The sequence below is a fragment of the Chrysochloris asiatica genome, unplaced genomic scaffold, assembly GCF_000296735.1.
Source record: "Chrysochloris asiatica unplaced genomic scaffold, ChrAsi1.0 scaffold00135, whole genome shotgun sequence".
Lineage (NCBI taxonomy): Eukaryota > Metazoa > Chordata > Mammalia > Afrosoricida > Chrysochloridae > Chrysochloris > Chrysochloris asiatica.
In genome coordinates, this window is record NW_006408653.1 from 3264879 (window position 1) to 3278618 (window position 13740).

The window sequence follows — 13740 nt, forward strand, 5'->3', positions numbered from 1 at the left end:
AAAAAAAAAAAAGAAAGACAGAAAAAATACTTGTACTTAGGTCTCTGCAAATTGCTAGCAGGTTTCTGTAATGGGAGTAGTCTCTTGTCTCTCCACTCACTCGCGTTCAAAATGGCTGAAGTGGGACACGGTGGCAGTCCCAAATCAGAAGACACCTCTATTCTTGCTTCTAGTCCAAATCTTCCTCCCAGTAAATACTCAATCCAATTAATCCCTTTATCTGAAGCTCAGAGTTCCAGGACTATCCCCTGTGTCTGTTTCATCCAGTTTTCCATGCTTTTGCTCAAGAGAGTCTGCCTGGTCTGCCAAAAAGCCTGGCCTCCATAATTTTTCAATACCCTCACAGAGCCACTCAAGCCTGCACTGCATGCCTTACAGGCACACTAGAGTCTGAATACCGTACTGCTGGGGTCCTCTGTAATGCCTGTACTGAGATCCAAACTCATCCTGACCCACCAATACTTCATGATGCTTTTTTCTGATTTAAGGTCATATAGTGTCTTTAAGTTAGACTATTTAAATATTTTTTAAACTCAGAGGCAGTAAGAATAGGAGATTGGAAAATGCAAGGGGGCTTCAAAGTTTGTGGGGAAAAATGGAATAAAAAGAAAATAGAATTTTTCTACAAACTTTTTAGAGCCCCCTAATATAATAAAGAATAAGGGTACCATTAAGAAAGAGGGAATATAGAAGAAAAGAACAGCAAAGGAAGAAATGAAGTAAAGAAAAGGGTATATCTGATTTCTAGATTAAAAAGCTGAATTCAAATGTGCTTTTCTGCCTGTGGTTCAGACACACTAAAAACTCACTAAGGCATGGATATAATTTATCAACTTTGGTTATTCCTGAAATGAGTACACCACTTCTCACTTATAGATATGGTTAGAATCCAAAGATCAGATCACTATGTAAAAATGGAAGATGACTACATCATACCACATAATGGAGGATGACTAATATAACTGCCAGATTACATCATTACATAACTGCCAAACTCCTGAGAATCATGGCCCAGCCAAGTTGACACACAATGTTAACTACCACAGCCTGTGGTACTCTCACCTTGCACCTCAGCATTCCTTACTGCCAAATATGCATCATTAATAAACAAAACAAACAATTAGCAGATGTTTTTACTATTATTGTAAATGAGAAATACCAGATAACAAAATAGTCAACAAGTAAAGAGTTATTTGTGTGCTGTTAAGTCATTCAAACTCATAGCAAACCTGTATGGGCTAATGGGTGTAAACGATCAACCTTGCAGTGCTTATCCTACAGTGCCAGATCAAGGCTTAAACTGAAGAGTTGTAGTGGTGATAATGTGCCATTAAGTCACTTCTAACACACAGGAACCCTATACAGAGTTTCCAAGAGTAAATATTTACAGGAGCAGAAAGTCTCATCTTTTTTCCTGCAGGGCAACTAGTGGATTCGAACAGCAGACCTTGGAGCTTGACAGTAACCACTCCGAAAGTAGGTATATTAGATTTATATTTCCCAGGTTTGTGTTAATGAAAGCATTCTCAATCTATTCCTTGGTTTTAATAATGTGTATAAGGAACTCTGGTAGCGTAGTGGTTACGAATCGGGCTGCGAGCCGCAAGGTCAGCAGTTCGAAAATACCAGCTGTTCCACGGGAGAAAGGTGAGGCTTTCTGCTCCCGTAAAGATTTCCAGCCTCGGAAACCCTGTACAGGGTCGCTATGAGTCGGAACCAACTCCATGGCACATAGTAACAACAACAACAACATGTTCTATTTATAATGTGCATGAAACCAGAGACTTACATTTTAATCCAACCCCTACTCTTAGAATTATAAGCATTGCCTAGGTCATTTTAGGAAGGTTAAACAATTACTCTTAGCTTCACTATCCTCTCATCTATAAAATGCAGAAGACATCCCTTGCCATTGTGCTGCTAAGAGGAATAAACTGGAAAAGATAATATACAAAGAAGCCAACTCAATGTCTCTGAAATGTTGCTAGTGCCCCTTCACAAGCACATTGATAGATTATAGCCACACACATAATAGTGAGAGAGGTGATGGACATTATCAAATGTAATCTATTTTAATTCCCCAAAAATATTTATCAATTCTTACTGCTATCTTTAAAATTCTATCTTTATTATATCATATTAGCAAGCTTGCTATTTTACAATTTAGGTTCAATTTTTTTAAAGTACACTTTCTATGGAAAAAAGAATCATACTGGGGGAGACTTCTCCTGCTATGGTAACTAAATATTCTGTACAATTCTGAGCAATTTTTTAAAAAGATACTTGGCCAATATACACATAAAGCCTCTTTAAAACACTTAGATTCTATACTTACATGGAAAGAACAAAGAACCTACACAGAAATAGAAAAGTTGAAGATGAGAGCTCTCTCCACATTCTATCTCTCCAGTCTGCTCTTCATCTCATGCACTTAAAAAGAAAAAGCAGTATATTCTCCCATTGCTCTTTGAAGTCTCCTTTGTTACTGTTGGGACTGCCACGGAGTCAGTTCCGACTCATAGTGACCTTACAGGACAATGGAGAACTGCCAAATAGGGTTCCCAAGGTTTTCATCTTTACAGAAGCAGACTGCTACATCTTTCTCCTATGGAGTGGCTGGGGGATTCACACTGCCAGCCTTCTAGTTAGCAGCCAAGAGCTTTCACCACTTTGCCAACTAGAGTTCCTTACTGTTGGGGAAAGAGTATTAAATTTATAATTTCATTTACAAAGTCACAAAGGGAAAATGTGAAAATTATCAAATGGTACAAAATTTAAGGAATTACTATTAGTGATAGCATACTTTTACTAATTGAGAAAACTTGTAGGTTAACTATTACAAAAGCACATCTATTTGACACTAAAATGAATTACCATCTTTTTATGCAAATAACACACACATTATACTAGTTTTGCCAACCAGGCCCTCCCTGCTAGGCATTTTCATAAGAACCTTATGCTAATTTTCTGATGTTTAACTGAATATTTTAACATAGCATACTTACAAAAATACCTTAGGAGGAGGGTGTGGTTCGTATAATGTGCATTATGTGCATAACAATACTGACATATCTACTCCTTTTACTAGAGTATTTTTCAAAGTACCCTTCATTTAGGACAGACCTCAGAATATTCTGTTATTAAGAGTAATGTGCTGAATAGCAAAGAGAAGCCACAAATAAGGCAGTCTACAATCCTTAAAATCTAAGTTTAAAGATACTTTTAGAATTTCTGCTACCTGTTTTTCCAGAAACCAAAATTAGCCCAATCATCTATTCCTTCACCCCAATTTGTTTTAACTAGTTCCCAAAGGGAATCCTGGTGAGGCACTGCAGGATAAGCACTAGACTGCAAGGTCAGTTTGAACCACAAGGTCAGCAGTTCAAGCCCACCAATCGCTTCTTGGAAACTCTATACAGGTTCATTATGAGTTGAAATCAACTTCAGCAGTACTTAACAACAACAACAAAAGGAGTCCTGGTGTGGCACTGTAGGATAAGTACTGGACCACAAGGTCAGTTTAAACCACAAGGTTGGCGGTTCAAACTCACCAGTCACTCCTTGGAAACCCTATACAGGGTCTCTTTGAACCAGATATGACTCAACGGCACTTAACAACAACAAAAATTCTCAGACTGTCAAAGATAGAAGTGCCTATATCCTAGAATGAATCAAGTACAACTGTGTGGGTGGAACTCTACTTTTATTTTCAAATATTCACCATTCTTTACCTAACCAGCTCGAAAAACTAAACAAAGTTCTAATTCCTTTTATAAAACTTACTGACTGAAGCCCAGGACACAGTGAATGCCCAGAGCTAACTAGCTGTTTTCTAGAATGCTGATGCTTACAAAAAGTCAGTTGTATTCATTCCTAAACCTATCCATGCCATGTTTCATTAATGTACTTTAAGATTTAGCTAAACAATATGTAAGTGGCTAAAACAAGAGTGGAAAAGAAAATGCTACTGTTTCTTGAACAAACAAATCTATCTTGGAAGTACAGCCAGAATGCTTCTCAGAAGCAAAGAGAGACATCATCTCACGTACTTTGGACATATCATCAGGAGGGGCCAGTCCCTGATGGATATCATGTTTGGTAAAGTCAAGGATCAGCAAAAATGAGGAAGACCCCTCAACCAGATGGACTGACGTGGTAGCTACAACAATGGGCTCCAACATCTCACCACCTGTTAGGATAGCATGGAGCCAGGCAACGTTTCCTTCTGCTGTACGTAAGCCAGCTACGATTCAGAGCCAACTCAACAACGCCTAACAACAACAACAACAACATATCTATGAAAACAAAGTGGATGCTTTAAGAAAACTTGGCAAAGATGAATTACTTTCAAAAACTCATGAAATAAGGTGTGGACAAGGCCAACATTAAAAAGGTTTAAGAGTTTCATTAAAATTTAGAATAATTTTACACTCATCAATTTGTTTCACAGCTACCTAAAGCTTTTACCTCATTAAAAAAAAAAATTAAAATGGCAAATTTTATATGACCTAGTATTGATGCAGTTTATGTCAAAAAAGATAAGGCATATACCTTCTACAGGCAGACATATACTCGAGGAAAACCTTCGGACTTTAAAAAAAATTAGAAAAAAATAAGCAATATAAGCAATCAAAAATTAGTAAAAATAAACAAATAAATAAATACTTTGTTAAAATAAAACACTGGTGTATGCGTATATTTACAGCTTTTAACAATTCTTTGATTTACCAAATTTTTAATTAACTGATTTTTTTTCAATAAGCATTTTTTAAAAGGGTATAAACTGTAATTGGATAGCATTCTCTTTCAACATTGTTGTTGGTGAGTGCCATGGAGTAGAACATTAAAAAGGAGGTGGGGGTGGGGAACCATTCATGCAGACCAAAATTACTATACCTTTTCCTTTTGAATCCATGGAGAAAAGATTAAGTGAGAGAGAAAAGCAAAAAATCAGTTCAGAAATACAGAGAAAAGACAGGTCAAATTTCAAGAGTATAAATGACAGCTTTAGTAATTTGTGGGAAGACTACTAAAGTTGGCTAATTGAAGTCTCTAACATGTATGAATATATTCAGACTTTGGTTGGAAGGGAAGAGGATGCACAGTATTCAAATTATAGTGCAGTATGTAAATCCATGTCTAATAAACAAAAAGAATTTCATAAGATAATCTAGTAAAAATACACTAACAGTAAAACTCATTGCCATTGAGTTGATTCCAACTCATAGTGACCCTATAGGATGGAGCAGAACTGCTTGCTCCATCGGGTTTCCAAGACTATCATCTTCTGAGAGCAGACAGTCACATCTTCCTCCCCCTGAGTGGTTGATGAGCTCAAATCACCAACCTTCTGGTTAGCAGCCGAGCACTTAACCTCTACAAAACATTAGCCGACAAAAATGTAAAACTAAAGACAGTAGGACACGAAGTCATCTTTATTAAGATTAGAAATTTTAAGACTCTGCATATACATAAGGACTGAAATATACTATGAATGTCACATACCTAAAATTCCCTAAGAATAGGCAATGCATAGAGCATATGGTGGTAGTGTGCCATGCAGTTGGTTCCAACTCATAGACACCCTGTATAGGGTTTCTGATGTTATAAACCTTTATGGGAGCAGAAAGCTTCATCTTTCTCCCATGGAACCGCTGGTAGTTTCAAACTGTTGACCGTGAGATTAGCAGCCCAATTCGTAATCACTATGCTACGAGAGCTCCTTATACAACATATATCAGCGTTTAATTAGTTTATGGTGGTCATCTATAAAGATTACTATTTTAATGACCCAAGGCTCTATTTCACAGAAACTCTAATGTTACTTCAACAAGTATAGTTCTTTCTGCTATATGACCAACAAAACTGTTTAAAGATCTAACCTAAACCAGAACTCAAACCTAGGCACTTCACATTTTTTGTTACTGTTCTCTGCCGTTTGTTCTTGGTTTTTCAAACTCACTGTTAATCCATTTGTTCAAACATATTGTCCAAACATCTGATTTCTACAAATGAGTAAAATGCAGTAACTGCACTATTAAAACCCAAAGCAAACCAGAGTATTTGTGATTTTTTTTCTTAAAATGCTCACTTTGACATATTTTTTTTGTCCCTAAGACTGCAGCAAAATATTACTATTTCATCAGAGTTACAATAAAGCTGTAGGTTTCATTTAAAAAAGAAACAGGAAGCAGGCCCAAAGAAATTAAGAAGATAGTACCAAAAGTAATGTATTCTTTTTCTTCTCTGTTAGTTTTCATTATTAAAGTATTCATTTTAATGTGCTTGCAGTTAAATTCTGCATGGGTTTGATCATAAACAGATACATATTCTTATAACCTGATGATAAGGTAGGGATGTTAAAAGAAATAGGATTAAGGGAAAGTAAGTCCTGATAAGTAGGAATTAAAAAAAATCAATATACATTCTGCTGACAGATAAGCGTATACATTATAGTGTATCCTTATTTATCTCAGTTCTGCTACTCATTTCTCCATATATCTTGGAATTTGCCTTCTCTTCTCTCAGGATGGGGGATTTCTCAGAATGATGGAGATCTAGGATCCTGAACTTGACTCTATATATTTCACTTTGGTGCTCAGTCTCTTCATACATACAATAAGGGGACTGAACATTTTATCTTTTAAGCTCCTGTCCCCAAATTCTATCCATATTATCCAATGTGGCATCCTGGTGTGCCGCTGTAAGATAAGCACTGAACTGCTAACCACAGGGTCAATGGTTCAAACCCACCAGGGTCACTAAGTCAGAACTGACTCGACAGCACTTAACAACATTATCCAGTTATGCCCTCCACAGGAAAACAAGCATTCTTATAACTGACAGGAGAGGACGCTGGTAAAACTTTTCTTGAGGGTAGTTAAATTACATATCAAATTCAGACCCAAACAATTCCATTTCTAGGATTATATCCTAAACAAGTAATCATGTAGCAAAATGTTCATCATTCCACTCTTTTAGAAAACAATGTAAAATTTCCCAGTGCAGAAAATGTTACATTAATTATAGTGCATCCACTCAAAAACAATATTATGAAGTCACTAAAAATGATATTGTCATTGAATAAATGACAAATAAAAATATGTATCTGATCCTACTTTAGGGTGCATATATACATATATTCATGTAAAAAAGAAAAAAAAAAAAGATGGCTACTCAGAAATGTTGGGATTATTCCTGGATGGTAAAATTCAGGGTATTTTAAATCTACAGCTTCTTATATAACTATATTTTCTAAGTTTTCTACTATGAACACAAATCAATTATAAGAACAAAATTATTATTTTAAAAACTGATTATAGAAAGGGGCTGTGTGCTGACAACTGGGGGGCAGGCTTGCAGGATATACCCTTTGGTCGGTTGATGATGCATAGAGGTTATTATAACTATGGCAATGAAATGATATACGATAGGATGAATGTAAAACTAATGTTCTCCATGTAAACAATCACATAATTCACAATAAAACATTAAAAAATAATTATTATAAAATTCTCAACTTTCATGATTATATATATTTTTTCTCCATTCTTTCTGGTCCACAAATGATAACATTCTATTATCTAAATCAATCACTTTTGAAAAGATTAGGTGTCAAAATCATGTTAAGTAAAGATGTGGCCATATTAGAGATTTGGCCATATAAACAGGAAGTCCAATTGTTCAAAATCAATGGAAAATAACTAGATAACCGCTCACATCATACATAAACACATAAGGCCCACAAAAGTCAATCTGAGGTTCTGCCATCAAAGTATCCTTAAGTAATCCTTGCATAATATTCTGAAGATTTATCACTGAAACCGTTATATTTTATTCTCATTTAGAATTCCATTTAAGACAGATGCAAAAGATTTAGGATACAGTAGAAAACATCAAACATTTCAGAAAAATCTTATCTAATCATTTTTAAACACAGAACCAAATGTTCTGCTCAAAAGTATTATGGTCAAACCAAAGAAGGATTAATGAAACTGTGGTTATTCCTAGGTGTGTGTTTGAGGGGGAAGGGGAGGATATAAGACTGTCCTCAAATGTACAATGGAACTAGTGAAGGTCCTTCCTCAACCAGGAAAAGAATGTGAATATGGGCTAAAAGTTTTCAGCTTAGAGGGATTTATAATAGAAATAAAGAAGAGTTTATTGTCAATGGATTTACTGAAAATAACTAAAAAGCCTGGAAAATCATTCCCTGAATATCTTTTAGAAACTCCATTAGCCAGATATGATTTAAAAAACAAAATCACCCCCCACCCCAAACTGGAGGCAGATAAAACAACAGTCAAGTTTCTTTTCAGCTTTATGTTGCTTTTTCTTCTAAGTCTGCAAAGAGTCAATAGAATTCACAATGATGACAATAGCCTTGCATTACAAAACAAAATAAAGCTGTGAATCCAGTCATTTTCAACTATACAAAAATACAGACTGCTCCTTTTCCAGCTTTTCCTGGTTTTGTTTAAGAATAAAGTATAATCTATAAACTATGATTAAAAAGCATTATAAAACCAGAGGAATCTTAATAGTTAAAATTTTACCAAATATTAAAGCCAATCCATGGGATGTACCGACTGCTATCAGACTGGACACTGCCTGAGAACAAAAGGGAAGACTGTATTTTAAGACAGTACATCAAGAATCCTGAAACAATCACAGTTGAATACAGTGATCTTCCTTCCTCTAGGCACCAGATGGCATACCAACTATTCTCAATACAGACAATTTCATTGAGGAGGTTAAAGGGGAAATGAAACTCAGAATATTTTATTTCTGGTAATCCCTCTAAATTTACTCTAAGGGTAACAATATCAAAGTATCATATGTTCAACATTATAGGTAAAAGCATGCCATTTAGCTTCCTCTAAAGCAACTAAAAAATAAAAAAATTTTAAATCACAGGCTAAGATAAAGCTAAAGGCACTTATGCTACCCAACAAAGAGATTCCAGTGAGGTGAGAAGGGATCTCCAATTTATTCACAGGAGCCAACAGGCACCAGAAATGTTCAAAATTTATCCCACTTCCTCACCAAACAACTAACTAATGAGAGGCTAGAGGAAGCAGCTGGAGGAAGATGAGAAAAGAGGGTTTTCAATCTCCTCCTAGCTCTCTATAATCACTCCAGAGGTTTACTATTGGCAGGCTCAGCAACAGAGTCCTGAGCTGTTCAATGTACTATTTACCACAAAGTACTTTTACGGAATGCTATTTTCCACTCCCTAAAACAGAAGGGAGGCCAAGTCACAGAAGCATCAAATATACTTGTGCAGAGTGGTACCACATACAAATAAATCCAGAATAGGCTAGTCACTATTCCATTATCTGTTTCTCTAACAAAAGCCTAAGCAGTAACAATAGATTCGGGGGAGAAAGGGATAAATTTCAAACATGACTAATGGCAGGGAAGTGATTCATGAATTTACTATCACAATAATCTATGTAATAATTTTAAACATGATGAAGAAAACCCCAATCAAATAAAAAGCTTATCTTTAAGAGATTATTTAAAGTATACTTACAATTGCTGTAGGCAAACCAGCATCTACTTTGTCCTTTAAAAAAAAAAAAAAAAGTATTTGAAAATATATTCTCTACTCCCAACTAAAAGAAATTACAAAAGTTGTAAGTACCAACAAAATACAACAACACATTGTTGTTATCGGTAAGTGCCGTTGAGTTGGTTCTGACTCATAGCGGCCCTGAATGGGCTTTCCAAGGAGCAGCTGATGGGTTTAAACTGCCAACCTTGCAGTTCAAACTGCCCTTGAGGTACAGTGCTTTAATACAGCGTTAACACAAAAGTAGGGGAGTGGATCATTTATTTTACCAACTGTAATAGTCCTGGTGTGGTGGTGTGGGTTAATACGCTGGACTGCAAGGTCTGAACCAGTCGGCAGTTCAACCTCACCAGCCACTCCTTGAATACCTTATACAGGGTCGCTACGGGTTGGAACCAGCTCAAAAGCACTTAACAACAACAGGTATTTCAGGAAGGCTAATGGAAATGGAAATGAAAAAGAAGAGAGAAGAAAATATTTTATTTTCAATAATGTGAATAAACTAAGTACTATGAGTTAACATGGCAGGAGTGCATAAAATTTTTAGAAAAGGAAAACATTCTAAAGCTATCCTACCTCTAAGTAGGAACTTCCAATCCAGCAGATTACCCAATAATCTCTAAATACAACCCCAGTAAAGTATGATGTAGTCAGTCGGTTCTCAAAATGGGGTTGCATCAGATACTCAGAAATTAATGCTGGCCCTTACCAACAACTGTGTGTCATTGGGAAAGTCACCTCATCTTTATTAATCTCATTGGATCAAAGGAATGATAAATACTGCCTTATCTACCTCAGTGAGTTGTCCTGAGGAGCTAATACATGTAAAGTATCATATCAATGCATGGGGTCCCTGAGGGACACAAACAGTTAAGCAGGTGACCTACTGGCAAAGTATGGCAGTTTGAACCCAATCCAGAGGTATTTAGGAAAACAGTGATCTGCTTCCAAAAGGTCATAGCCTTGAAAACCTTATTGGAGTAATTCTACTCTGCAAATGCAGGGTGGCCATGAGTAGGATGGTTAACTGGATGACAACCCCAGTGCTGTCAAGTGTTTCTAACCATTGTGCCTGACAGGGCAGAGTAGAACTGTCCCACAGAGACTCCAAGGCTGTGAATCTTTGCAAAGCAGGCTACCACATTGTTCTCTTACAGAACAGGACGTGAGCTCGAACCACTGACCTTTCAGTTAGCAGTCGTTAAACCAAGTGCTTATACAGTGCATTACCAGGGCTCCATAACTAATATCATCATCATATAAATGTGAGAGTAATTATTTATTTGATGGTTATACAGCTGTCCTGGTTTGGCACTGTGGGTTAATGCGCTGGACTGCAAGGTCGGTTTGAACTGCAAGCTCACCAGCTGCTCCTCGGAAACCCTATACAGGGTCGCTATGAATTGGAACCCACTCAACGGCACTTAACAACAACAACGAAATTGTAAATAACAATGGCTTACAGTGATTTAGTACTATAGTAACAAAGTGCTTTCATACATATCTATTACAACATTTAACTCTCAAACTCAGAGAGAGAGAGAGAGAGAACAAGTGGTGTTAGTCTCATTTTCTACAGTGGCACACAGAACTTTCAAAGAGTTTCAGGGTGACCCAGTCAATGGTAAGATGATGTCTCAAACTCAGGACTGCCTGGTCCGAGACTAGAGCTCTTCACATCACTTTTACATCTTCTTTTCTTTATCTGTCTTTGTCAGTGAGAGCCATTACTATAATCTGCTAGAAGACAGAATTTGTCTAGTTAGCCAATTTTGTAGGGTTTCCTAGGTGCTACAGGATCAGCACTGGACTACGAACCACAAGGTCAGCAGTTCAAACCCACCAGCTGCTCCTCAGAAACCCTACACAGGGTTGTTATGAGTCAGAGCCGACTCGACGGCACTTTACAGCCAACAGCAAAGTAACTCCAGTTCATGGTGATAGGAGAAAGAACAAACTCCATCACTGCTACATGCAGTGCTCTAGATAACAGCATATACTCAACTCTGTGTATAGCCTAAAGCATACAGAACATAACGCTCAACAATTAAGAAATACATAATAAAATTTGATAATTATTGATTCATAGCCCAGGCAGGAAAAAGAGTTGAACGATGAAGAACATACATACAAAATGGAACCTGATTAATAAGATTAATGTCAGCTGACTTCCAAAGTTTAAAAACAAAAAACCTTAAAGGTGGGAAGCATGTTAGAGATTACAGAATTTTAGTACAGGTAATTTCTGACTTACTATGTATTCAAGTTACAATGACCCACACTTGTTAGGTTTGGTTTTTTTTAGATCTTATCATTAGTAATAAGGAGCAAAGTTGGGCTGCTAATCACAGTCAGCAGTTCAAATCTACCAGCTGCTCTGTGTAAGAAAGATGACACTTTCTGATCCCGAAAAGATATACCGCCTCGGAAACCCTATACAAGATCATTATAAGTCAGAACCGACTTAATGGTGCACAGCCAGCACCACTTCCACCATCACTAATATTATCTGTTGTTGTTGTTGTTGTTGTTGTTATGTGCCATCGAGTTGGTCTGACTCATAGCAACCCTACATTGGGTTTCTGAGAAGTTGGTGTGTTTGAACTGCCTACCTTGTGGTTCACAGTTCAATACTGATCCTACAGCACCACAATGTATCTGTAAATTTATATGCAATGTTTCCAATCCCAAAGACAAAAATATATTGGACTTATACAAACACTGATAATAAAAGGCAGTGATAACGAAACCTTTTAAAAAATAAATAAAATGAGGTATTTGACTTACATCAGAACCAATTTAAGACAGAGCCATCAGAAGGGAACCCCATTGTAAGCTAGGGACTACCTGTATTGCTGTTAAAACATCTAAGGATAGTAGTTCTCAAAAGCCAAAGTACTAGAATCACCTGGGACACCTGTTAAAATGTAGCTCCCTAAGCTACATGTTACCAAGATTTAGGGTCAGTGGGTCTGCAGTGGTGTCTGTGAAATCTGCATTTCAGTAAAATCTTCCTAAGAGATTCTCACTCATTGAACACATTTTGAAAAAAACGTTGTCCCAAAGCATCTCTATTAATCTTGGGTTGATCACAAAAATGATGATGATCCTTAGATAATTAACTTGAATTGATTTAAAACAAGAGTCATGTCATTTTACTTTGAACTGGGTCCCAACGTTAAACAAGGAGATTGAACTCCCAAAGCATCATCTCTCCCTAAGTGTTTTCCATGCTTAAGACTCCAAAGTTGTTCAAGGCCCTAGGCAGCTCTAACAACATCACTGTCCACATTGCTGACAGCACTATTGAATGATTATCCAGCAAGAGATACCCAGAAATACAACTAGCTTTACATGTTAATAAACCAACCATCACGGAGAAGCATACAGTTTAAATTGAGCTCATAATCTAAGATTAGGAAGGCACAGTATGATGACTGTCACAGGAAAAGCAGTTTTCATTTGAACATACCAAAGGAGCTCAGCCATAGCAATGAAATAAGAACCGAATGCAAACACTCTGGGATTTATTAGAATTTTTCCCTCCTCTTCAAGAGGCAGGAGAAATCCTTTTAAATAACAGATTTATCTAATCATTGTTCAATGTCTGAGTTTCAGTTCAGTCTCTATTATTCAAAATATTTTTAAAACTGCACAGGTGGGTCAAATGACTGTTCTGGTTCATCTTGAATTTGAAAGGAATGAATTTCATCACCTACATAAGGATTAAATTCAGAAAAACGTCATGGAAATGTAATCCTCAACAGGTGGTTCCCATTCCAACAAATATGAGTTACTCTCCACCAAAAAGAGAAAGGACAATTGCCCAGGTTTCCTTCTCTTTATTTAAAATGACTTCATGATATAAAAGCTGGGTCAGGATATAGCAATTGCCCATAATGAACAGACTTTTTGAGGAGTTTTATTTGTGGGGAGGGTGTGTTTGTTTTTGAATGATATCAGCAGTAACAGCCTTCACTGGTAAACATGTAAGTTACAATGGGCTTGAACTGTATCAATCTCTCAACCTCTTTAAAAAATCAAAACATTTATTGTCCAACTGAATATGCAAAACACCAATTGAGCTCCATGAAAAGAACAACAACAAAAATCACATCAAAATTCCTGAGGTTTGAGTCTCCCAGTATTATTATTATTTTATATAT

At 36.6% G+C, this 13740-nt stretch overlaps 1 protein-coding gene across 1 annotated transcript in view; it reads right to left on the reverse strand.

Moving 5' to 3' along the window:
* VPS8 (vacuolar protein sorting 8 homolog (S. cerevisiae)) overlaps positions 1 to 13740 on the reverse strand; it is a 389175-nt gene that overhangs the window by 365400 nt on the left and 10035 nt on the right. Inside the window, exons 5-6 of the mRNA XM_006869833.1 lie at positions 9536 to 9568; positions 8527 to 8610 (exon numbers count right to left, since the gene is read on the reverse strand). Of these exons, the coding sequence (XP_006869895.1) occupies positions 8527 to 8610; positions 9536 to 9568 (117 nt within the window). The remainder of the gene's footprint in view (positions 1 to 8526; positions 8611 to 9535; positions 9569 to 13740) is intronic.